General features: G+C 38.9%; 1 protein-coding gene across 3 annotated transcripts in view; it reads right to left on the bottom strand.

The window, feature by feature from the left end:
• The window catches only part of TASOR2 (transcription activation suppressor family member 2), an 86,262-nt gene that overhangs the window by 28,359 nt on the left and 30,888 nt on the right, over window positions 1-27,015 (bottom strand). For all 3 annotated transcript variants that reach the window (XM_066385650.1, XM_066385651.1, XM_066385652.1), the window contains 10 exons: window positions 21,994-22,085; window positions 20,760-20,897; window positions 20,528-20,652; window positions 20,422-20,441; window positions 20,228-20,327; window positions 16,857-16,957; window positions 15,896-15,999; window positions 8,847-8,919; window positions 8,687-8,749; window positions 4,529-5,242 (listed from right to left, as the gene is read on the bottom strand). In XM_066385650.1, coding sequence (XP_066241747.1) covers window positions 4,529-5,242; window positions 8,687-8,749; window positions 8,847-8,919; window positions 15,896-15,999; window positions 16,857-16,957; window positions 20,228-20,327; window positions 20,422-20,441; window positions 20,528-20,652; window positions 20,760-20,897; window positions 21,994-22,085 — 1,530 coding nt within the window. The remainder of the gene's footprint in view (window positions 1-4,528; window positions 5,243-8,686; window positions 8,750-8,846; window positions 8,920-15,895; window positions 16,000-16,856; window positions 16,958-20,227; window positions 20,328-20,421; window positions 20,442-20,527; window positions 20,653-20,759; window positions 20,898-21,993; window positions 22,086-27,015) is intronic.

The following is a 27,015-nucleotide window of genomic DNA, read 5'->3' as shown; positions in this document are numbered from 1 at the left end:
TTGTCTCACTATCTCCCTTCCTCTCATTAAAAAAAAAGTTCTCATATAATTATAAAACTATAAACTTGCTAAGTGTCATCAGTTTAAATCCCTGAAAGATGAAGAAGACAAATATCACAATAATAACTACAAAAACAAGGCATAACTTAATTTTTCTAAAAATTTCCATAATCTTTCCTAATGTGGCAGTTAAGTAAGGCTGCATATGCTAGTTCACAGCACTGAGAGGATAATTCATTATACACAAAAGCAACACAGTCCCTATAGGTGATGTGGTTAAAACTATATTCATGCTGTTTAGAAGAGAGTGTATATTCATAAAGTACCATCTTCACTTTACGACTCCTAAATATCTAAGTCTTAATTCATCCCCCCAAATCCTTTCTTAAGACGGAAAAAAACCACACCAATAGACGAAGTCTTCATCTGATTTAATTTCCTACAAATCTATTATAACTGCTCACCTCTCTAACAAAATGTTCAGCTTTGCTTCTCCCATGGAAGAAAAGAAAAACTAAAGATGGAGGCATAAGAAGAAAACAAAACTCATGACTACCTGCTTATATAACACAACAGAAAGTGTTTCAATTTTTAAGAAAAAAATAAAATTAAGTGCTCCCTTTGAGCACTTATTAATATATTTTACTTATTGACTTTATATAATTTTGTTTCCCATCAATAAAGTCTAGCCTTAAATGTATCATATAAGATAATCACATATAAATGTTGGCAATTATTTTTATATTACATTATACAGAAAACTATTTCTAATTGAGAACAGAAAACATGATACTGAACAGTTTTTGTTATTGTTGTTTTTTTTGTATTTTTCTGAAGCTGGAAACGGGGAAGCAGTCAGACTCCTGCATGCGCCCGACCGGGATCCACCCGGCATGCCCACCAGGGGGCGATGCTCTGCCCATCTGGGGTGTTGCTCTGTTGCAACCAGTCATTCCAGCGCCTGAGGCAGAGGCCACAGAGCCATCCTCAGCGCCCGGGCCAACTTTGCCCCAATGGAGCCTTGGCTGCAGGAGGGGAAGAGAGAGACAGAGAGGAAGGGGAGGGGGAGGGGTGGAGAAGCAAATGGGTGCTTCTCCTGTGTGCCCTGGCTGGGAATTGAACCCGAGACTCCTGCACGCCAGGCCGACGCTCTACCACTAAGCCAACTGGCTAGGGCCGATACTGAACAGTTTTAAAAACTGGTAATTGCTAGTGCAATGTAGAGAAGAGAGGAATTGATTGCATTCTTTTGGGGGGGGGGGGTTAGAGAAAGGAGTGGTTTTTAGAAAAGCTTTAGAATCTCTTAATGTATGTGTCCCTGAGTCTAATTATTATCTTCCCTACTAAACTATGCAACATGATAAAGCAGCATTTTTTAAAGGAATAAGACTTCTTATTCAGTCCAGTTACAAATTTTTAGCATAAAATAAGAAATATAAACACATTAAGAATATAAATCAAGCAGGAAAACAGTTAAGAGTAAATTAAGAAAAGAAGAAAGTAAGTTGAGATGACCAAGACCTAGGGGAAGTTTTTAACATCTGTACAAACAGGAAGGGAAGATCTCTTATAACACACCTCCTAGGAGGAAAAACTGAAACATCAAACAACAAGGTGGTCCTGCAGGGACTCTTGTGTTATTTGTATCACTCAATGCCATGTTTCTCAAACTGCATGCAATAATCCATTGATAGGTTATAAAATAAGTTTATAGGTTGCAACCAGAATTCTTTTTTAAATGAAACTAAAATACCAGATTGTAATACATTTAGGGTAAATGTCTTCTGAAATTTTTGTTTCAGACGTGTGAATTTTGTGTATATTGGACTACAAAATAAAACACATTTCTTATAGTGGATGAAATTTAAAGCATTTGAGAAACAGTAATTGTATAGTCTGATTCACTGCTTTCTAATGCCATATTTGTCTACATTCTCCTAAACACACACACTACTTTTCTCTCTCTCTTTTTTTATAATGTTTATTGACTTCAGAGAGAGGGAGAGGAGAGCGAACATCGATCTGTTCCTGTATGTGCCCTAACCAGGGATTGAACCAGCAACCTCTGTGCTTCGGGACGATGCTCTAATTGACCGAGCTATCTGGCCAGGGCCACTGTAACAGGCCAGGAATAACTATTTGTTTAACCACAAGGTAAAAATTTGATCATCTGGAGTCCTGGGGCTGTGCATATACCTGATAGTTCTTTTTTTTTCTTTCTTTCTTTCTTTTTTTTTCTTACAGCGACAGAGAGAGAGTCAGAGAGAGGGATAGATAGGGACAGACAGACAGGAACGGAGAGAGATGAGAAGCATCAATCATCAGTTTCTCGTTGCGACACCTTAGTTGTTCATTGCTTTCTCATATGTGCCTTGACCGTGGGCCTTCAGCAGACCGAGTGACCCCTTGCTCAGCAACCTTGGGTCCGAGCTGGTGAGCTCCTTTTTTTGCTCAACCCAGATGAGCTCGTGCTCAAGCTGGCGACCTTGGGGTCTTGAACCTGGGTCTTCCGCATCCCAGTCCGACGCTATATCCACTGCGCAACCGCCTGGTCAGGCAACAGTTCTTCTTTAGACCAAAATTTCTAGAATCAAAATACTACAGATAGGGTGGCACAGTTTTTTTTGTGAAGGGCCAGACAGTACAGATTTTCAGCTTTGAAGGTCTTATGTTCTCAGTCACAACCACTCACCTCTGCTAATGCAGTGTGATGTTGCTAGAGACAACAGCTTGGGGGTCTTTTGTTGGCCACATTTTGCTGACCCCTCTCTAAGGAGTTACATAACATACAGTTATGTGACTGTATATTACAGTGTACTTTTCAACAAAACATACAACCTATAATCTGAGATGGCTTTAAGGCATAATTGTATCGTTTGTTGTGCCATGTTAACTAAAGTGCATTTGACTACACACTAAATGGCTCTAGACCAGGGGTAGTCAATGTTTTTATACCTACAGCCCACTTTTGTATCTCTGTTAGTAGTAAAATTTTCTAACCACCCACCGGTTCCACAGTAATGGTAATTTATAAAGTAGGGAAGTAACTTTACTTTATAAAATTTATAAAGCAGAGTTACAGCAAGTTAAAGCATATAATAATAATTACTTACCAAGTACTTTATGTTGAATTTTTGCTAAGTTTGGCAGAATAAATCTTTATAAAACAACTTACTATAGTTAAATCTATCTTTTTATTTATACTTTGGTTACTCCGCTACCGCCCATCATGAAAGCTGGAATGCCCACTAGTGGGTGGTAGACCAGGTTGACTACCACTGGGCAATGATTCTTAATTTTCAGAGAGCAACAAAATCACTTGTGGAACTGTTTCAATATATATGTCCCCAGGCCCTGGACATCGATTTTTTTGTTTGTTTTGTCATCACCCCCCTACCCGGAAGTGAGAAGGGAGTAAGGCCGAGAGACAGACTCCCACATGCGCCCGACCACCAGGATCCACTCGGCATGCCCACCAGGGGGCAATCTTCGGCCCCTCTGGGGCATTGCTCTGCTGCAACTGGAGCCATTCTAGTGCTTGAGGCAGAGGCCATGGAGCCATCCTAAGCGCCTGGACCAACTTTGCTCCAGTGGAGCCTTGGCTGTAGGAGGGGAAGAGAGAGAGAGAAGAAGGAGAGGGGGAAGGGTGGAGAAGCAGATGGGCGCTTCTCCTGTGTGCCTGGCTGGGAATCGAACCCAGGACTTCCACATGGTGGGCCGACACTCTACTGCTGAGCAAACTGGCCAGGGCCTGGACATTCTGTTTTAATAGGTCTATGGCAGGATGCAGGTGATCACTTTTAAACTTTGACATCACAAAGGATTAGAAATTCTGCCCCTAATTATTCTAGTTGGGAAGTACCAGGCATTTACCCCTCCTTATACATGTTCAGGTTATTGGTTATTATTTTTTGCTGGCACTGGTATGCCTGGTTTTAGAAAATTCCCTTCCTCTACTCTGAGAATAGCTCAGAAATTAGATAACTATCTTTCTAGAATGGTATATTAACAAACTTATGGCTTGAGCAGGTTTAGAATGAAATATAGCTTTTGGTGGGTGGGCTTTTGAGGAGATGTCTTATAATTTTTCCCGTGTCTTGATTTTAATCTGTCATCTACCTCAGTGCTTTTTATTTTATTTATTTATTTTTATTTATTTTTTAATGTGTCTTGACCGCGGGCCTTCAGCAGACCAAGTAACCCGTTGCTTGAGCCAGTGACATTGGGCTCAAGCTGGTGAGCTTTTGCTCAAACCAGATGAGCCCTCGCTCAAGCTGGCGACCTCGGGGTCTCGAACCTGGGTCTTCCGCATCCCAGTCCGACTCTCTATCCACTGCGCCACCGCCTGGTCAGGCCTCAGTGCTTTTTAAACTTAAGCACACAAACAAATCACCTGCAGAGAAATGTTGGCATTTCTAACAGCCTTCTGATACTATAAAGCTGTAGTCCAGAGTCATCAGACAAGAAAAGAGTTAGAATATATCACTTACTACTAACTCCTTAATTACCCCCCCCCAATTGTGCTTACCTCTTTTTCTTTTCTGAGGAAACTGTCCTTTAACTAATTTGAGAGTTGCTGCAGAGGTTAGACCCTTGCTTGTTCCAGCAAGAGTTCTTTTGGGGAAGGGACGGCATAAGTTCACTCTTTTACTCTGTACAACAGGTAGCATGCTGGCCTTTCTCTTCGGCTGAACTCTCAGATTTGATACTGGATTTAATGGAACTACTGTTCTCATCCTAGCTTTAAACATTTCTTCAGAATTCTTTTTTGTTTCAGTTTTATTTCTTACTTCTGCCTCTGAGTCAAGAAATTCAGGATCTGGAGTCATAACTAAAGAAAATCCAGGATCACAAATTCCATCTGAAATACAAGGAGACTGCGGACACTCTTCCAATAAATCTAACATCGTAGATACTTCCAAAATGTACCCATCAGGATTTGAAAAATAAGACTTCAACTGAGTTAAAGACTGTAAAGGGAAATTTTTAGCTGGAGGAACCAAGTCAAAATCATTGGACAGTTTGCCAAAGAGTGCAGTCTCTTTTATTCCATCCTGAGAAGTAGTCTTCAATGGACTTCTCTCCATCTTGTACAATTCTTGAAAATTATGCTTTACTAATGTGTTTAGACAGACTCCTTCAGTAAATGATTTCTTTGCTTCTAGCAGGGCACAATTAAGGGCAGGTAAAATAGGCATCGCCTTCAGTGAGATGTCATCTTCAACTTTCAAGTCTTTCAGTTCTAAAATATAGGTACATACATTAAAAATCTAAAATATTTTGGTCTTTATTTTACAAAAACACAGAAGAAAAAATGTTTTGGATTACAAAATTATAGGGTGGTTAAATATAATATGGTGTTCCAAATGAAAATTTAAAAACTTATGGGTATACTTATTTTATTTACTTATTGATCTTAGCGAGAGAGAGGGAGGGGGGAGGGGGGAACACTGATCTGTTCCTGTATGAGCCCTGACTGGGGATTGAAACCAAAAACCTCTGCACTCCAGGAGGATGCTTTAACCAACTGAGCTTCAACCAGGACAAAAAAACTTATCTCCATACGTATGTAAGTGAGAGAGAGAACTGGAAAAGAATCACTCAAATATGATCAGCAGATAAGAATGAAGAAGGCCGACCTGCCTCCACTCCATCTCATCTGACAAGGTGCCTAGCGTGAGCTCAATGTGCCCTCAGAGCAATAGCACTAGCGTTTAGAGTTGGTAGATTCACTTTTCTTAGTTACGATTTTCTGCTTTCAAAGGATCTTATTTTATCTCTACCTATATAACTTATTTCAAATTCTTCTATAAAGTTACAGTGCTAACCAACTGAACTGAAAAAAGTAAAACCTTTAAGTAAGCCCCAAATTTCATCACCTTCTCTATCAAGTAAAATATTTTAAAAAATTAAGTCTGTTTCACTCCTCCCTAGCTCACTCTTTGACTGACATGCTAATTTTTCCCCCAGCAAATCTGTAACCTAAAGGAAAAAAGTAGGAGTGGAATAAATAAGAATTTTAACAGTTATCAATAATGACTTAATAATGTAAAAGGAGTGGGTAATAAATTCCTAGAAAATATAAGAGTTATCAATAATAAAGACCCACAAATAACAAAGACTTCTGATACCTACTAAAATGAAATAAAAATTACATTCTTTTTAAAGGAAAAGTAACTACAAAACTGAGAAAACATCAAGTGAGTCCTAGCTAAATACATTTGCAGTTGAGTAGGTAGTAGGAAAAGAAATAGAAAGACAAATACGAATAAAGAGAAAAATGTGGCTAGACATTAAAAATTCCTTTCTTTGCAGTTTATCACTTAAAAAATAACAAAGAAAAAAGTATAAAAAGGTTCTTATGTACTCCTAACAGATCACACTAAGGTAGTATTCTTGAGACTTGTTTGGAGGTTCTAGCAGGGGAGCGCAGCTACGCGTATACCCTTGACCGAAGAAAGGTCCTCTCCTCTAGCGGGGAAGGTCGTCCTCTTCGACCGAGCGCGCAGCTTCGGGACGGACGCACATGGAGCGGTGAGGGAGGAAGGGGACACCCGCCTAGCCAGCCAGATCAGCCGAATCAACCCTGGCGATCAATGGGGTGACAGATGTCGCAGCCAGATCGCCCTCACATCCTAAGGTAGTATTCTCTTCCAGAGAACTTCATTATTTCAAGAATTCAGAAAGGCAGAACCCAGAATGATATGTAATAGACTATTATAAAATTTAGAAAAAAGAACTTTTTAAGTATGTTAAGCAAAGTATTTATCAATTTAAAACAAATAACCATAGTTCTGACCCTCTGAAGGACCACAGAAAATGGCTTAATGAACTGAAGGAGGATGTGCACTATATAACAAAACTCCAATGTTTATGCAAACAAACTATGTGCTGCCCAACACCAAATAGTATAGGCACTATTTCTATTTCAGTGGTAGTTTACATTTAAAAATAAGAAAAAAGTCAGAGCTCTGACAGAAGAGGGGGAAAGATTGGATCAGGAGTCAGAAGCCAGATCAAGAGTCAGTTGTTTGACTGTGGGCAAGTTTAAGTCTCGGTTTCCTTATCTTTGAAATGGTCGTAATAAGAATGCATATTTTAAGGGCTGCAAAATTAGTTACTGTAGACCTAGGACAACACATGACATAGTAAATGCTTAAAAATGCAAACAGTATAAACAACAATTATGTTGTTATAATTGGAAATGTTTTGCTTAGCCCAAAGAAGTGATGCCTAAGAAAGTGCAGTTCTTTGCTTCTAGTAACTAAATGAAATTTTAAGAAATTAATTTTAAGGACATTTTTGTATTGGTTGTAGTTTTATATATGCTATACATAATTTTATGTTTAAATACATAGAATGTGACTGTAAAACAGGGAGGAAATTTTCCTTATATGAAAAAAAAAATTGACTCTTTATATATCTGTTCAGCAATCATTATTTTTTACGTGCCTGGCATTGCTAGGCAGTAGGGATACAGTGGGATATAAGAAAGGCAGGCATTAAATCATATACAAATATTTAAATTCAACTGATAAGCCTAGAATCCTCACTGAGGTCAGAATGGTGATGGGAATTAATAAAGCGATGTTTAAACTGACACCTGACAGATATGAACAACAGAGGAGACTAGGTCAGTGCTTTCCTTATTTTATTCATCCTTCTACCCAACCCAAGGCTTTTTTAAAATTTATAAATACATTTTTATTAATTTTAATGGGATAACATCAATAAATCAGGGTACATATATTCAAAGAAAACATGTCCAGGTTATCTTGTCCTTCAATTATGTTGCATACCCATCACTCAAAGTCAGATCGTCCTCCGTCACCTTCCATCTAGTTTTCTTTGTGCCCCCCCACCACCACCCTGTAACCACCACATTCTTGTCCATGTCTCTTAGTCTCGTTTTTATGTCTCACCAATGTATGGAATCATGCAGTTATATACTATATGAGTAATATATTTTGCCCTATGGGGGTAAACACCCGATAAAAGGGAAGGAGACAAGGAGTCCAGACAGAGAACTGCAAGTGTGAACGCCTTGAGTCCTACTTACTTGGTAGATCAGATAAAAGTATCTCCAAGCTATTGTGGGGTTATTTATAGATGAATTTTTATTTATTTTTAAATTTACTTTTAATTATAGTTGACATGTAGTATCTTATTAGTTTCAGGTATACAACATAGTGATTCAACATTCCTATGCCTTACAAAGTGGTCACCATAAGTCTAGTAACCATCTGTAACCATAAACAGTCATTACAAATATTATTATTCTCCTAGCTGTTCTTGTTCAATACCAAATAAATTCAGTTTTAGACATGCTGAATTTGAGAAATATCTTAAATGAAAAAGTCAACAGCTAGGTGGATATCTGGGTGTGAAGGTCAAAGGGAAGAGAAGGTCAGGTGGAAGGGAGGGGAGGGGAGGGGAGGGGAAGGGAGGGGAGGGGAGGGGAGGGGAAGGGAGGGGAGGGGAGGGGAGGGGAGGGGAGAGGGAAGGAAAGAGGGAAGAGAGGGAAGGGAAGGATAAGCATGCAAAGGGGACAAAGAAGAATCAACCAGTGAGGTTAAAGGAAGAGTTACTTAAAATAAAATAGTTACCAGGACTGAGAGGTTATGTAAGATGAAGACAGAAAAATGTCTGACAGATTTAGTGAACTGGGAAGTCACTGTGACCTTACCTGTTGACAGGGTTGAATGGAATAAATGTAATCCATGCAAAGCCATCTGCTCATCTCCAAAATCTACACAGAATGTTAATCAGAAGAAAAGTCAAGTTGCTGACCTTATAAAACAAAAGTAACAAACTGAAAGATAGTTTTTAAGAAAAGTTGTCCTTACTTGTTTGTGACATTAAGGCTGATGATGGAAGTAAAATGAAAACCTCCCGATCTTCTAAGCATTTGATGAGTGCCTTAAACATAAAATTTAAAAAAAGTGAAAGAAGATTCTTTTCCTCCCTATACCACAACACTATTCAGTGAGTTCTGAGCTCATAAAAAGTAGATAAATAATAAAAACACTGAATTGTTAACATTTATGGGAATCAGAATTTTGCCTCCAGTATCATAAACTGCAAATTCCTCAGTGCTCAACTAATCTTGGCCCTGTTACAGCTACATATAATAACCAGAATATCAAGGGTTCGTTTTAGGATAGTGTTTAACTACTATACATAACAAACCCTTCAGAGAAGACTTATTTTTTCCATTTGGATGCTTGACATTTCATACCTAAGTAGCCAATACGTTACCATTTGGCCACTACAAAGTCAAGGTGTATTAGACCTAAGATAGCATCTTAAGCTCATGTTTATATACATGCCAAAGAATTCTGGAACTAGAAAGACTGGAAGATTCTATCTAATAAAAGAATTCTTTCTAGCCTGACCAGGTGGTGGCTCAGTGGATAGAGCATGGACCTGGGATGCTGAGGACCCAGGTTAGAAACCCCAAGGCTGCCGGTTTGAATGCCGGCTCACCATATGACCCCACAGTCACTGCTTAAGCAAGGCATCACTGGCTCATCTGGAACCCCCTGGCCAAGGCCCCTATGAGAAGCAATCAATGAGTAAAAGTGACGCAACTACAAGTTGATGCTTCTCATCTCTCTCCCTGTGTCTCTGTCTCTGTCTCGCACACAAGCGCGCACTGTGCTCGCACGCGTGCACGCACACACCTTTCTACAGCATCCTAAGAAATGAAAAATAATAGAATATAACAATTAGGTCCTGCAGCAATAAAAATGCAAATGAAAATAAATTATTTTTCCCTTCCACAAGTCTTCAGAGCTAAAGAAAAAAAAATTAAAATTTTGGCCTTGGCCAGTTGCCTCAGTGGTAGAGTACTGGCCTGGTGTGTGGAAGTCTTGGGTACCATTCCCAGTCAGGGTGCACAGGAGAAGCGACAATGTGCTTCTCCACCCCTCCCCTTCCCCCTTCTCTCCTTCTCTCTCTCTCTCTCTTTCCCTCTTCCCCTCCATCAGCCATGGCTTGAAGGGTTCTAGCAAGTTGGCCCTGGGAGCTGAGGATGGCTCCATGGCCTTGCCTCAGGCACTAAAAATAGCTCGGTTGCTAGGCAGTAAAGCGGTGGACCTAGATGGGTAGAGCATCACCCAGTAGGGGGCTTGCCGGGTGGATCCAGGTTGGGGCACATGTGGGTGTCTGCCTCTATGCCTCCCACTTCTCACTTAATAATAATAAAAAAATTAATGTTAACAGCAAATTGGGGAATTTTGCCTCCAGGTTAAGGGAAATTATCACAAAGCATCATTCTAAATCATAAAAATAACAGTTCTGCCCTGACTGGATAGCTCAGTTGGTTAGTGCATCCTCCCAATACACAAAGGTTGCTGGTTTGGTCCCTAGTCACAGCACCTACAGAAACAGATCAATGTTTCTTTCTCTCTCTCTCTCTCAAAAATCAATAAATAAATTTAACACCCCCTAAAATGTTCCTTTTTCCATTACCATTTCTAAAGCCCATAGATCCATAACAAAGATAAAACCCAAGTGCACAAACAATAAACTTTTTTTTTTTAATTTATTGATCTTACAGAGAGGAGAGGTTGGGGGAATGAGAAGTATCAAGTCATAGTCGCTGCTTCACTTTAATTGTTGCTTGCTTGTTGTATGTGCCTTGACTGGGCAAGCCCAGGTTTTCAAACTGGTGATCTCAGCATTCCAGGTTGACAGTCTGTCCACTGCACCACCACAGGCCAGGGCAAAATCTTTTCAGTTAAAAAAAGAAAACACTAGCCTGACCAGGCGGTGGCACAATGGATAGAGTGTCGGACTAGGATGCAGAGGACCCAGGTTCGAAGCCCTGAGGTTGCTGGCTCAAGTGTGGGCTCATCCAGCTTGAGCGTGGGATCATAGACATGACCCCATGGTCACTGGCTTGAGCAAGGGGTCACTTGTTCTCCTGTAACCCCTGGGTCAAGGCACATATGAGAAAGCAATCAATGAACAACTAAGGAGCTGCAATGAAGAATTGATGCTTCTCATCTCTCTCCCTTCCTGCCTGTCTGTCCCTCTCTGTCTGTCTCTGTCACCAAAAAAAAAAAAAAAAAAAAAAAAAAAGGGAAAAATTAAACAAAGTACATCATTTGATAAAGTGATAAAACACTGTTTTAAAAATTGATAGATCATAAGCCTAAAACTATGGTAAACTGATAATCAGTAACATTTCAAGTATTAAAAAAGACGTCTAATGATCATATTAGAACTAAGTTAGGACACTGACAATTCACTCAGAGGAACAATCACTCTAATGAGTTTCCATACCCTTCTATTACAGTCCCTATGCATTTGTTTACACTTTTGTCTCTCCAGTCATGTAAGTTCTTCGACTGCAGGGACTATTTTTCTGAAAACAGTCTTTAAAATTTTTTATTTATTGATTGATTGATTTTAGAAACAGAGGAAGAGAGGGAGGGAGAGAGAGAGCGAGATTCTTATATGTGTCTTCACCAGGGACTGAACCCACAACCCCAGCGCATAGGGACAACATTCCAACCGACTAAGCTACCTGGCCAGGGCAGGGACTATTTTCTATTTTTGCTTCTGGCATATAGTAAGCACTCAAGAAAAAATTATTGAATAAATATACCAATTGTTACATATACCCAATAGCTTTGGTATCAAACTGCAAACAGGTACAGTTGTTTCATTTTCTACTGATGTAAAAAAGTAAATGTGAAAATAATTAGCCTCTACATTGTTCTGAATTTTAGTTTTGTAAAATAGATGAAAAGTAAAATCCCTATGTATTTTTATCTTCCAAAAAATGTGCAAATAAAACAGGAATAAGTAGTATTACTAGTCTCTCAAATTATCTACTGAAAGAGTTCCATGAAGTTCCTATTTTAACCTTTATGAAGAGAAGTCATAGAATCTTTCAGATACGTACTTCTAGATATTTATATAGAGAAAAGATCGACACATGTCCTTAACATCCTTTTACAAAGAGACCTTGATGTAGATAATGCTGGACGTGGCCTTTTCCCCTCCCCAGTACCTGGCAATGTGGTCATGGATCCCGACTGTGAGCTATGGAGGTAAGAGTAATAAAACTGTAGCTGAGGTTTTACTAAGAGCAAAGGAACTAAGTCACCAGATATTATCAAGAAGAAACAGCAGAGAACAGCTCATACACCCCCCCCCCCATGCTTGCCTGCTTGCTTACCCATAGACACAGTTTTGCTTGAGCAACTGCTCAGGGCTTAGCTATAACCCCACTCCCCTCAGAGGGGTGTGAAGCATTCACCAACCTGCCGCCATCAGTGCTGCCCTGAATGTAAGTAATAAAGGCTAAAAGAAAACCAGACAGGTGACGGAAGACAATTTAACTTTGGGTGAGGGGTATGCAACATAATCAAATGTCAAAATAATCTGGAGATGTTTTCTCTGAACATATGTACCCTGATTAATCAATGTTACCCCACTAAAATTAATTTTAAAAATGTAAAAAAAAAAAAAAGAGCTCAAAGGTCCACAGTCTCTTGCCCAGGAAGAGGGCATCAGGTACATATTTGAAACTGTACACTGAAACCAGGAGGCAACTAAAGACTTAGAGGCTCAGAACTGCAAAGGCAGGGATTTTCCTTCACTTATCATAGATGGTGAGATGATGATCTTTAATAAAAACTAAACAATTGGCCCTGGCTGGTTGGCTCAGTGGTAGAGCGTCGGCCTGGCGTGCGGAAGTCCCGGGTTCGATTCCCGGCCAGGGCACACAGGAGAGGTGCCCATCTGCTTCTCCACCCCTCCCCCTCTCCTTCCTCTCTGTCTCTCTCTTCCCCTCCCGCAGCCGAGGCTCCATTGGAGCAAAGATGGCCCGGGCGCTGGGGATAGCTCCTTGGCCTCTGCCCCAGGCGCTAGAGTGGCTCTGGTCGCAACAGAGTGATGCCCCGGAAGGGCAGAGCATCGCCCCCTGGTGGGCGTGCCGGGTGGATCCTTGTCGGGTGCATGCGGGAGTCTGTCTGACTGTCTCTCCCCGTTTCCAGCTTCAGAAAAATACAAAAACAAAAAACAAAACAAAACAAAACAAAACTAAACAATTATGCTTTTACCAGGGTTCACATTCTCATACCATGACCCAGTCTGTGGACTGGTGCCAGTCCCCCAGAAATTTCCTGCTGGTATTTCAAAAGTTAACCTCCCTGGTCCACAATGACCTAGGCACCTGGGCTAATTCAGTGGTGGTAATATTTTAAAGTATTAACAATTCACCATGAGCATATCTTCTGTATTTCCTAAAAGGACAGAAAATCACTTTTTGGTCTACTTTTAGGCAGAGGTTGTCTAGAGGCAGGAGACAGGGTCTAGCTACTCACCTGTTCACTCCAGTGGTCAGTAAACCACCAACAGTCATATTGTAACTGTAACCCACAAGCCAGGCTCTCTGTTTTTCTAATAAAACTGTATTAACCTATCCATTCCCTTGTAGCCATAGGTTGCTTAATGTTTGAACTGTGGGGCCTAGGAATAATGACCAGTTCCTGGATAAGTAACTTATGATCTACTGGTTAAATAACAGTTTCAGGAAAACTATATATAACATCACAATTCAATATTTCTGCTGCTTTAGAGAAAGGAATGATCATAGGACAATAACTTACAAGCTTACTTTGTAGAAAAGATAGGATACTCAATACCACCCCCCACACATGTGAACCCTTTTATAGCATCTTAGAATCTACTCCTTGAGACCTCATCAAGAGACCAAAGACCACAAGAATTTACTCTAACTCCTCTCCTCCAGCTTAAAAGCCCTTTACCTAGTCCAGCAGGAAGATAGATTTCAGACATTATTAGGTCTCCCATGTTCTTGATCAATAAACTCTAAACACTGATGTTTTGAGTTCTGGCCTTTCAAAGCATTGGGCAGAGGAACTTGGGCTCAGGGAAAAAAAAAAAAGTAATAAAGGCTATGTTCGCTCCCTCTGGTCCTCCTGGTGGTTTCTTTGGGATCCCGCAAACAACACCAGATCAATTTTATGATCTGGACCTCCTGCATTGCACGTTGTTCTCTACTGTTCTTGAAGCTCAGTGTTCTAAGTACAAGCCCACGTAGAGTTTATTCAAGGGACGTTAATTGCTCATCCACTATACACCAGGAACTAAGATGTTTTAAGATCCTTAAGACATGATACTTGCTTTCAAGGAACTCAGTGTCTAGCTGGGGAGACTGATATGTAAAAATTATTCACACTATATGAAGAAAAGCATGGAGCACTGAGGAAAGACTTTGAGTGATATGTAATTTCTATAATTATTATTACTAAATAAATTTCAAAGCCAAGTTCTCTATTATTTTCAATACTATAAGCACTCACAAGTAGTCCTTTCACTAATGCATTTTTTCAAAGTATCTTTGGACTTTATTCCATTTTTTTTTAGGTGAGAGGAGGGGAGATAGTGACGCAGCCTCCCACACGCACCCTGACTGGACCCACAAGGCAATCCCATCTGGGGCTGATGCTAGAATCAATCAAGCTATTTTTATGCCTAAGGCTGATGTGCTCAGACCAACAGAGCTATTCTCAGCGCCCAGGGCCGCGCTCTGACCAATCAAGTCACTAAAGGGGAAGAGGGAGAGAAGGGGGAGAGAAGCAGACGGTTGCCACTCCTGTGTGCCTAGACAGAGAATTGAACCTGGGACGTCCATACGCTGGGCCAGCTCTCTATCCACTGAGCCACCAGCAAGGGCCAGTCTGTATTCATTTTAATTTCCAAATATAAAATGGACTGTGGTACTTCAAAAATCATAGCCTACACTCCTATAGTAGATATTGAATAGTTATTCACTCAGCATCCAATGTCGCCCATTCCAATTCCTTACTATAGCTAGTGAGACAGTTCTCTGCTGTGAAGCACCACTGCAGATTGGGTAAAATTGACCTCATACTCAGTTCTGGCAGGTGGGCTCTGAATGGTCTGAGCTAATTAGTGTAGCCCATTCCCTTTGCAGTCACTGATTAAGGGATGTGCAGATGACATAAACTGGTCTAATGAAACTGAAATGTTGATTTGGAGGGGTTTTCACTCTTTCTCTCTCTGGTTGCAAACAGAAGCACGCAGCCCAGACTAGCAGTCTCAGGACAAAACTGTCACACAGAGGAGGGCAGTTGAAAGAGAGTCTTGGGCAAATAGTACTTGAACTTGCCTTATCACCTATAATTAAAAAGTCAAGCCCATTAAATCCCTTTATTGTTTAAGCCACTTAAACAATATGTTAATTGACACTATCCCTAAAACAGCTTATCTCCTCAGCCTCTATACGTATTCTATTTTAATTTGATGATTTCTTGCTACACACTATGGGGACAGTCTGTCATGTCCGTAAAAGGGCTCAGAACTTGTTTTGTCACTGTCCTACACTCATAGCATCTCCTTTGGGATGTTTAGGAATCACTACAGTCAGCATGTACTCCTACCCTCACAGAGAGGAACCCTGGTTAACATGAAGGAAAAGTTATCTATTGGATTGTTACCTATTGCTCAGTAGAGTCTTACTTTCTACACTATGAAAACAGTAGAAGCAGTAACTTTTTATCCCTTATAAACCTATGGATTGACACAAGGTACTTTTAAAGAACTATCTCAACAAACGGACTTTTGATTAATGTAAAAATACTAGTGATCCACTCAATTCTTTTGTAATAAAACAATAACAAAAAAATAAGAAAAACTGTTCTCTTATTCTTAAAATAGGGAGTATAAACTGACTAGTGAAATACAAAGGTAAACTAAGATACAAAGAAGATGAAAATGTCAGTCAATAAATATTAAAGGATAAAAATCTTGTCAGCATGCTAAAATAATTTAATAATTAAATATCAAACTCTCAACTTAAGAAAAAATAATTATTTAAATTGATGATTCTTACCAGTTGCTTATTTTTAATAACTTCTGTTAGTTTATCTATATTTTCCCCTTGTTTGTTTGATAGTTCCACCTCATACATGTTGAAACACATATCTTGGCAACAGACTGGAGGAAAATCAGAAAAACAGAACATTTCTTATTTTAAAATGCTATTATGCTTTTTAAATAACCAATTTATTCATTTTATATAATAAAAATACAGAAGAAAAATCATGAATACAATTCAAAAAAATAAATGTTCTTGGTTATTAAAACACCTTAATAAAAAGCTACTGTATAAAGTATTTGAAAATAATGCTTCAATTTATACTCTTACTACTATAACAAAACAAACAATAAATAATATAAGCATCAATGTCTCATGAATTAATCTAAACGACAGAAAAATTTTCTTCTCACGCTTTCTCCTTTTTCTTCTTCATTTAGAGTGACATAACTAAGCTTTGGGTGATGAGCACACAATGTAATATACAGATCATGTATTACAGTACAGTATACTTGAAACTTATATAAGCTATAAGCTTATTAACCAATGTCACCCCAATAAATTTAGTATTAAAAAAGTACATACATAAATAAAAAGCATAAAAACTCTGTTGTTCTCAAAAGAAATGGTTCAGTTTTCAACTACACTGCTCACAAGTATTAGGGGATACTTGACCGCTTGATACTCCTTTTGAAATATCCCCTAATGTTTGTGAACAATATATTTGTAAGCATACCTGCTTAAACCCCTCAGTATTCTATAGGAAAGTTAGACTTTGCAATCTCAGATAAAACTACTTTTATAGTTCTTAGCGGGTCTCCAAGGAACTGAACCACATAGCAATTCTGCAACTTTCATAAAAGACCCTTTTAAGAATCACAGCAAAACAAACGGCAAAACAAAGTGTGTGTATAAAAGGGGGAAACAATTGGAACAGAGCTCAGGACATACAATGTATCATTACATTTGAACAGACCTTTTTGCTCCAAGTAATTTTGTTTTCTAAAGGCAGCTTCTGGTAGTCTTTTTTTCAAAGATGACACTTTTATTACATACTTAAAATCTAGTTCATGTGGTCTAAAAAACAAAACAGTATCATGAGATATGATAAACACTGGAACTATCTAAAGCTTCATATATAATATTTGGTTTTCTAATATAAATGCAAACAAAAATAACATAACCACAAAAAAATCTTTAAGTTGGTAAATTCCATGTAAAATAATATGTATACAGTGTGTCCGTAAAGTCATGGTGCACTTTTGACCAGTCACAGGAAAGCAACAAAAGATGATAGAAATGTGAAATCTGCACCAAATAAAAGGAAAACTCTTGCAGTTTCATACCTATTCAGTGCAGTTCGATGTGGGCTCACACACAGATTTTTTAGGGCTCCTTAGGTAGCTATCCCATATAGCCTCTACAGACTCGTCACTGACTGATGGCCTACCAGAACGGGGTTTCTCCACCAAACTGCCAGTTTCCTTCAACTGCTTATCCCACCGAATAATGGTATTCCTATGTGGTGGTGCTTCATTATAAACGCACCGATATTCATGTTGCACTTTGGTCACGGATTCAAATTTGCGAGCCATAGAACACACTGAACTTTCCTCTGTACTGTCCACATCTCGACTGGCATGGCCGTAGGCTGCTCCGCTGTATACACGGTGTTACGTTATCATCTGCGTATGTACACATGCTGCCACATCAACCTACAGAAACTGGGAGGGTTTTCCTTTTATTTGGTGCAGATTTCATATTTCTATTGTCTTTTGTTGCTTTCCTGTGACTGGTCAAAAGTGTACCATGACTTTACGGACACACTGTATTTATAAATATTATAGATTTTCAAATATACGACCCCATAAACTGTGGTCTGCAAATATGTTCATATTTTCTGAATGTGTCTTTTTGGTATAACCAACATGTCCAGATGTATGGAAGAATTATGTGTACTGTAATGAGAATTTTCAATGTAAAAGTTGAAAACTTTTGACAATATTGCACTGCCTACCACGCAGTGTCACAGAATAAACAACGTCAAAACTTTTGCATCATTTCATCTGAATTTTTTCCTTCTTTGAAACTCATATTGAAATACTTATAGATGTCCTCTTTTCCTCTAAGTAGTTCTCTGTGTGTGCCTTTAAAAAAGGGGGGGGGGGCATTTCTACCTGACCTGTGGTGGCATAGTGGATGGAGCATCGACCTTGAATGCTGAGGTCACTGGTTCGAAACCCTGGGCTTGCCTAGTCAAGGCACATATGATAAACAACAAGGAAGCAACTAAATGAACAACTAAAGTGAAGCAACTATGAGCTGATACTGCTCACTCCTTCCACCTCCATAAAATCAATAAGAAAAAAAAAAAGACATTTCCTTATACAACCACAAAACACTTAGCCAAATCAAGACATTAACAATGGTTTTAATAGGATGGGGGCACATGCAGGAGGGTATTGGGGGGTAAATGGTAATGGACAGAGACTTGACTTGGGGTGGTAAATACCATATAGTATACAGAAAATATGTTGTAGAATTGTGTACCTAAAACCTGTGTAATTTTGTTATCCAGTGTCACCCCAATAAATTCAATTATTTAAGCTACAGACCTTATTCAAATTTTGCCAACTGTTTCACTAAGATCCTTATAACAAAAGAAAGATTTTTTGTAGTCCAGGGTCCTATCCAGGATGACACATTTCATTTAGGTATATCTGCTTTGTCTCCTTCAAGCTGGAACACTCTTTGTCTCTATCTTTAACAACCTTGATATATATATAATTTTTTGTGTGTGTGTGACAGATACAGAGAGAGAGAGAGAGACAGAGAGAGGGACAGATAGGGACAGTCAGGAAGGGAGAAGGATTAGAAGCATCAACTCTTTGTTTAACAACCTTGATATTTTTAAATAATATAAACCATTTATTCTGCAGAGTGTCCCCCAATCTTAGTATGTCTGTTTCCTCCTGATTAAAGTGGCAGGAATACCACAGAAATGATCATTCCATTCCTGATGATGAAAACCGCTTCATTAAGATAGTATCTGTGCCCGACCAGGCGGTGGCACAGTGGATAGAGCGTTGGACTGGGATGTGGAGGACCCAGGTTTGAGACCCCGAGGTTGCCAGCTTGAGCACTGGCTCATCCGGTTTGAGCAAGGCTCATCAGCTTGAGCCCAAGGTCGCTGGCTCGAGCAAGGGGTTTCTTGGTCTGCTGTAGCCCCCCCACCCCCCCCCCCCCCCCCCCCCCCCCCCCCCCCCCCCCCCCCCCCCCCCCCCCCCCCCCCCCCCCCCCCCCCCAGTCAAGGCACATATGAGAAATCAATCAATGAACAACTAAGGAGCCGCAACGGAGAATTGATGTTTCTCATCTCTCCCCCTTCCTGTCTGTCTGTCCCTATCTCTGGAAAAAAAAAAGTATCTGCAGTTTTTTCCATTGTAAAGCCTATATTTTACTCTTTGTAATTAATAAGCTGGGGGGACATACTGTGAGATAGCTAAATACCATGAAACTTTCACCTACTATTTTAAGCATGCACTGATTATTATGATGTAGCCAATGGTGAATTTTCTAATTCTATCATTCCTTCTATACTTAGTAGAATTCCTTCTATACTTCTATAGTTAGAAAGACCTTTCCCTACCTTCTCATTTATTTATTCACAGAATATTTACTTTATTCATGAGTTATAATATCTTTCATCTTTAAAAAGCCAATAGGGAAAAAAATGAATTCTGATAGCATACCGGCTTTCATCTTATATTTCAATTAAACCATTTCCGACTTTCATTGGTTTTCAGTACAAACTAAGAACAGACTAAAAAAGATTTCATAATATGCCCTTTACTGTTCTCCAGAAGAAAGTATTATAATTCATTATAATGTAAATATGTAGCAGCTATTCTATTTAATACAAGTCTAGAAAAACCATGTGAATATTACAAATTCTGGTACTACAAATCTTAATAAAGACTCAATAATATAATTAAGTGGCTATAATCTGCTGTATCTGCTATCTAGGCAAATTCAATTTGTTTTTTCAGGGAAAGTCAAACTTCTAGTATCAAATCATTTCTCCATGAATGGATAGGACACTAAAATTTATAAAGCAAGTTGCCAAAGATTACAAAACAAATTTATTTTAAGGCAAAGGTCAGAATTTAAATATGAAGTTAGGTCTCCTGTGTCATGACCTAGATACTCAACATCTGCCCCAAAGTACTTTAATCTGAAACCAAGTACAACTGCTATACTTTACACCAGTGCCAATAAGCAAGAACTCAAAATGAAAATTTAAAAAATTTTACAATTTTTAGTAAACAACACAAATTCAGTACTTACAGTTGTGTTGGAATCACTGTACCATAAGAGGACCAAAGTGTTATTTCACACAGCTGACAGCCTTGAATAATTAATTTTCCTTTCCATGGGGAGATGAAAACTTTAAGAAATAAGGATAAAAAACTAATTATTTTATTTATGAACAAAACATTTACTTAAAAAGAAATTAAAGAACCAATTAAATAATTCCTTACCATTTTCACTGAGTTCAAGTCTAGAGGGGGAAGAAAAAAAGAAAGAAGCAGTTTCATAAGAGCAAAGGAAACAAATCTAGTAAAACAAACTATGTACATTACTCACATGCTTTGATGAGCTGATGTTGCCATCTTTTTAGGTTCCCTGTACTGAAAAGCTACAATTGCATAAGGATAAATCTGTCTAGGTCGCCCAATAACAGTGCTGCCTGAAAGTTCATACAGGTAATACTGAAAGAAAAAGAAGTATAATCAGGGTAGCACTATAGAATTCCATGTGCACCCAGTCCTGAAACAACATAGCAGACACAGAAATGTATCTTGGAAATTATTTATACCTGACTCAGTTCAAATGCACGAAAGTGACTTGTCTTGTGAGAAACCTTGTTAGTATTTGCAGCCACGTGGCAATCATAGCCAGAAGATGGGCTAATATAGTTAGATGTATAATTCTCAGACACAATCTTGACTTTTCCCTAGAATGAAAATATTAGGACTAATCAGATGTTTCAAATAGCAATAATCTTACTTTAGGATTCATTTACAAGTAGCTGAATAAATATTTGGATGCATTTCAAGTAACAGTTAACTGTATGAAGAATCAGAACTATAGTTCTCAGAAAATTATCTTTACAGCCAATAATAGTTTTAATTATTCATGAATCCCTTAAAATTGTATCTAAAAATCAGGTATGTTTGGGCATCTTTCTAAGGCAAATGTCCACTGCTTTTATCACAATATCAAAGAAATACATCAATCACCCCAAATTTTTTTTTAAAAGGTTGAATTGTTTAATTTTATTTATTTTTTACAGAGACAGAGAGTAAGTCAGAGAGAGGGATAGATAGGGACAGACAGACAGGAACGGAGAGAGATGAGAAGCATCAATCATTAGTTTTTCATTGCGCATTGCAACACCCTAGTTGTTCATTGATTGCTTTCTCATATGTGCCTTGACCACAGGCCTTCAGTAGACCGAGTGACACCTTGCTAGAGCCAGCGACCTTGGGTTCAAGTTGGTGGGCTTTTTTGCTCAAACCAGATGAGCCCACGCTCAAGCTGGTGACCTCGGGGTCTCGAACCTGGGTCCTCTGCATCCCAGTCTGACGCTCTATCTACTGTGCCATCACCTGGTCTGGAATCACCCCAAATTTAAGAGAACCATTGTTTTTTTTTAAAGTTTTTGATAGAGACCGAGAGAGAGTCAGAGAGAGGGACAGATAGGGACAGACATATAGGAAGGGAGAGAAGCATCAATTCTTTGTTGTAGCACCTTAGTTGTTCATAGATTGCTTTCTCATATGTGCCTTGACCGGGGGCTACAGCAGAGTGAGTGAACCCTTGCTAAAGCCAGCGACCTTTGGCTCAATCCAGAGACCTTTGGCCTCAAGCCAGAGGCCACGGCTTGAGACCACACTCAAGCCGGATGAGGCCGCATTCAAGCCGGCAACCTCGGTTTCAAACTTGGGTCCTCTGCATCCCAGTCTGACGCCCTATCCACAGTGTCACTGCCTGGTCAGTCTAAACTTTAGTTTTCAAAAGAAAAATACAGAAGCACAGTTAGGCTTTACCTTAATTAGATTAAAAATTACAATGTAACCAGACTTTCCATGATACCATGGTCTTGCATGAAGACAGTCTGAATATTTGGAAATGTATACACCTATAAAAGCATAAAATATAATAGATTAATTTACACTTTTTTAAAGATTGTTTACACATACACAATCCCCTTGTAGGGCTACCTTTAACTGAACAAGACTACACAAAAGATAAATAAAAGTCAACATTAAAAACTTAAAAACCAATTGAGTTTTTGTAAAGGTATAGAAACATTAGAGCTAAGATCAGATAGAACATATCTGACTGACAACCAATTTCCTACTAGGGTCTAATAACTAAAAAGAGCTAAAGTATCACATTCTTGGAAAATTCTGTTTGTTTTATTCACCATACAATCATCCAGTGAAATGATCTACGGTAATCTGATTCTCCAGTTATCAGTAAGTACAACAGCCCCACATTATCCACAGGGGATATGTCTCAAGATCCCCAGTTGATGCCTGGACCCATGGACAGTACTGTACCCTGTATATACAGTTTTCCCCCCCAGTACATACACACATATGTATGACAAAGTTTAGTTTATAAATTAGGCACAGTAAAAGATTAACAACAATGACTAACAATACAATAGAACAATTACCATATTTCCCCATGTATGATATAAGATGCACCTTTTCCCCGAAAAAATTTGGGGTCTAAAAACTGGGTGCGTCTTACACAGTGGTTGTAAATTTAACTTGCATTTCCCGCTTTTTCGGGCTTGTTTTTGCGCTCATTGTTGAAGACAGTGATTTGTCATCAGACACAGATGAGGACAAGCTAATAAATGAGAGTTTTGACAGTGATGAGGAGTTGTATGAATTTTATGATGAATAAAACTTGAGTTCAATAACTTTATGTACTTTTTTTTTTCCTTCAAATTTTGGGCCCTAAAATTAAGGTGCATCTTATTCATGGGGAAATACGGTAGTCTCCTATTTCTGATAAGCTTGCTTTGTTGCTTTAGCCAAGTGTCTTGAATTCTGTCAGGTTGGTCTTGTTATTTTTAAGCCATTTCCAACCCAACCAGGTTAAAGGAAAAATGTTTTGATCTAGTGTAGGCAAAGTCATGTAAATGAATTAGGGAAATATTAAACCTGTACAATTGAAAGAATTAACATTTCTGTTAGGAACAGCCTATTTCTTTGGGGGTCATGCACTAAATTCGTGTGACTTCTGTCTCTGTTCAGCCCTGCACCTGGCCTGTGCGGGTCAGCATGTGGCCTGCATCGAGTTTCTTCTGCGGTCTGGGCTTAGTGAGGAAGAACGTTGAAAGCAAAGACAGGCCAAAAGTTAGGCCTTTTGCGCCAAGTAGCAAAGTTGTGAATGCAAAAGAAAAGTTCTTGAAGGAAATTTAAAATGATACATCAGTGAACACACAAAAGATGAGAGAGTAAATTGGCCTTATTGCTGATATGAAGAAAGTTTTAGTGGTCTGGATAGATGATCAAATCAGCTACAACATTCCTTTATGCCAGCGGTTCTCAACCTGTGGGTCGCGACAAGCCATCGGAAAATACATATTTATTATACAATACATTTTTAAATAAAATATGTATTTCCGATGGCTTTAGGCGACCCCTGTGTTATGGTCATTCGACCCCAGCCGGGGTCGCGACCCACAGGTTGAGAACCACTGCTTTATGCCAAAGCACAAAGAGCAAGGTCCCAACTCTCTTCAATTCTATGAAGGTTGAGAGAAGTGAGGAGGCTGCATAATAAAAGTTTGAAGCTATCAAGAGTTCGAGGTTTAAGGAAAGAAGCCATTTTATAACGTAAAAGTGCAAGGTGAAGCGGCAACTGCTAAATGCAGAAGCTGTAGCAAGTTATCTAGAACAGTGGTCCCCAACCCCCAGGCCGCAGACTGGTATGGGCCATTTGGTACCGGTCCGCAGAGAAAGAATAAATAACTTACATTATTTCCATCTTATTTATATTTAAGTCTGAATGATGTTTTATTTTTAAAAAATGACCAGTTTCCCTCTGTTACATCCGTCTAAGACTCACTCTTGACGCTTGTCTCGGTCAAGTGATACATTTATCCGTCCCACCCTAAAGGCTGGTCCGTGAAAATATTTTCTGACATTAAACCGGTCCGTGGCCCAAAAAAGGTTGGGGACCACTGATCTAGAAGATCTAGCTGAGATAATTCATGAAGGCGGCTACACTGAACAGTAGATTTTTAATGTAGATGAAACAGCCTTTTATTGGAAGATGCCATTTAGGACTTTTATACAAGATAGCAGAAATCAATGCCTAGCTTCAAAGCTTCAAAGGACAGGCTGTTTGGTTAGGGGCTAATGCAGATGGTGACTTTTAAGTTGACACCAGTGCTTATTTACCATTCTGAAAAGCCGAGGGTCCTTAAGAATGATGCTAAATATTCCCTGCCTGTGCTCTATAAATGAAACAACAAAGCCTGGAAAACAGTGCATCTGTTAATAACATGTTTTACTGAAATTTTAAGCCCATTATTAGGATCTACTGCTCAGAAATAAAATATTCCTTTCAAAATATCACTGGTCACTGACAATGTACTTGGTCACTCAAGAACGTTGATAAAGATGTACAATGAGATAAATGTTGTTTCTATACCTACTAACACAACATCCATTCTGCAGCCCATAGATCAAGGAATAATTTCAACTTGCAAGTTTTCTTATTTAAGAAATACATTTTAAGTTATGTATGGGAACAGAGTTGTCCAACAGCACTTTTCGCAGAGATGGGGGGGAAAAAAGAAATACATTTTGTGAGGTTTAGCTGTCATAGTGATATCTTTTGATGGAAATAGGCAAAGTAAATTAAAACCTTTGGAAAGGATTTACCATTCTAGATGCTATTAAGAATATTTATAATACATATATGGCAAGAGGTTAAAATATCAACATTAACCGGACTTTGGAAGAAATTGATTTCAACCTTCATGGATGACTTTGAGGAGTTCAAGACTTCAGTGGAGGAAGTAACTGCAGATGTAGTGAAAATAAGAAAATTAGAATTCGAAGTGGAGCCTGCAGATGTGACTGAATTGCTGCAATCTCATGATAAAACTATAACAAATGAGCAGTTGCTTCCTCTGGATGAGCAAAGAAAGCAATTTCTTGAGATGGAATCCACACCTGGTGAAGATGCTGTGAAGGCTGTTGATAAAGCCATGGAGAGGTTTGAGAGGATTGACTTCAAATTTGAAAGAAGTTCTACAGTGGGTAAAATGTTATCAAACACATTACATGCTACAGAGAAATTGTTTGTAACAGGAAAAGTCAATCTATGTGGTCTAAAATTGATTGTGTTGTTGGCTGCACAATTCTGTGACTATATTAAAAAACATGGACTTGTACATTTTAAATGGGTGAATTGTCTGGTATGTGCATTTTATCTAAAAAGATATTTAAAAAAGGTCAGCAGGAATCTAGCCATGAAGCTCAATTGTCTTTCAGTCTTGATCTCCAAATTCTGTAGCACTTAACACAGATAAATATCCCTCCTTAAAGCCTCCTGTTTCTGGTTTTTTAAAAAGATTTTATTTATTGGTTTTAGAGAGAGAGGATAGACGACACAGAGAGACAGAAGGACAGAGAGAGGGAGGGGGAGAGGGAGGGGGAGAGGGAGAGGGAGAGGGAGAGGGAGAGGGAAAGGTGAGGAGGAGTGGGAAGCATCAACTTATAGTAGTTGCTTCCCTTATGTGCCTTGACTGGACAAGCCCAGAATTTTGAACAAACAACTTCAGCATTTAAGGTTGATGCTTTATCCACGGCACCACCACAGGTCAGACCTCTTGTTTGTTTTTTTGTTGCTGTTTCTTTTTTTTTTTAAATTCGACTTCCCAATTCTTCATCCACTGGATTGTTCTTGACTCCTCCTCCTTCTACATCTTCCCCATCTCTCCCTACCCCTTGGTTCCATAAAAATTCAAAAGTTCTTTGTCATCTTTCCCTTCTGTTTGGCTTCAACTAACACTACCCTCCCTTCAACTTGACCCCCAATCTCCATTCCTAATCCTTTTTCCAATTATTTTTTACCTCTGCTTCCAGAAATTTATAAAGGTCTCATTATTTCTCAGATTTAACTCATGAAAGTAGTAGTGTCCATCTTACTGTATACTAGGCTTGTGCCATGCTCAGCACTTTAGAGTCTCATGTATCCTCACAACAATCTAGAAGATATTTTATCTATTTTACAAATGAGAAAACTGTCGTTTAAAGACATTTAGGGCTAATCCACATTCTTTTTTTTTTTAAGATATTTACTTTTTATTTTTTTATTTTATTTATTCACTTTAGAGAGGAGAGAGAGGGAGGGGGGGGAGAGAGAGAGAGAGAGAGAGAGAGAGAGAGAGAGAGAGAGGAGAGAGAGAGATGGGGGAGGAGCTGGAAGCATCAACTCCCATATGTGCCTTGACCAGGCAAGCCCAGGGTTTCGAACCGGCGACCTCAGCATTTCCAGGTTGACGCTTTATCCATTGTGTCACCACAGGTCAGGCCTAATCCACATTCTTAACCATAAGATTACCCTTCTTTTTTATTAGCTTCCCTACTAATCTCTTCTCTTTCTGTCTCTTTTCTATCAGTAATATCACTGTAGTATAAGTTTAAATCCTTACCTCTGGGGGTGGGGTTAGGAGAGGGGCGCAAAGAAAACCAGATAGAAGGTGACGGTAGACAATTGGACTTTGGGTGATGGGTATGCAACATAATCAAATGTCAAAATAACCTGGAGATGTTTTCTCTGAACATATGTACCCTGATTTATCAATGTCACTCCATTAAAATTAATAAAATAAAATAAAAATAGAAGCAGACAAAAATAAATAAATCCTTATCTCTGATTATTTCCTTTATCTTACTCCTCACATTCCATAATTGTCCAGTTTAGTCAATTCTATCTATTCTCTATTCCTACTGTCATTATGATAGTGTAGAAGAGAGATTCAGTAAGCCTGGATGACTGTAATAATCTCTTGTCACTAGAAGATACCTTCAGTA

Source organism: Saccopteryx leptura, chromosome 5 (assembly GCF_036850995.1).
Source record: "Saccopteryx leptura isolate mSacLep1 chromosome 5, mSacLep1_pri_phased_curated, whole genome shotgun sequence".
In the NCBI taxonomy this organism is placed as follows: Eukaryota; Metazoa; Chordata; class Mammalia; order Chiroptera; family Emballonuridae; genus Saccopteryx; species Saccopteryx leptura.
The sequence above is the reverse complement of the archived record's forward strand: the minus strand, read 5'-3'. Positions and strand labels throughout refer to the sequence as shown.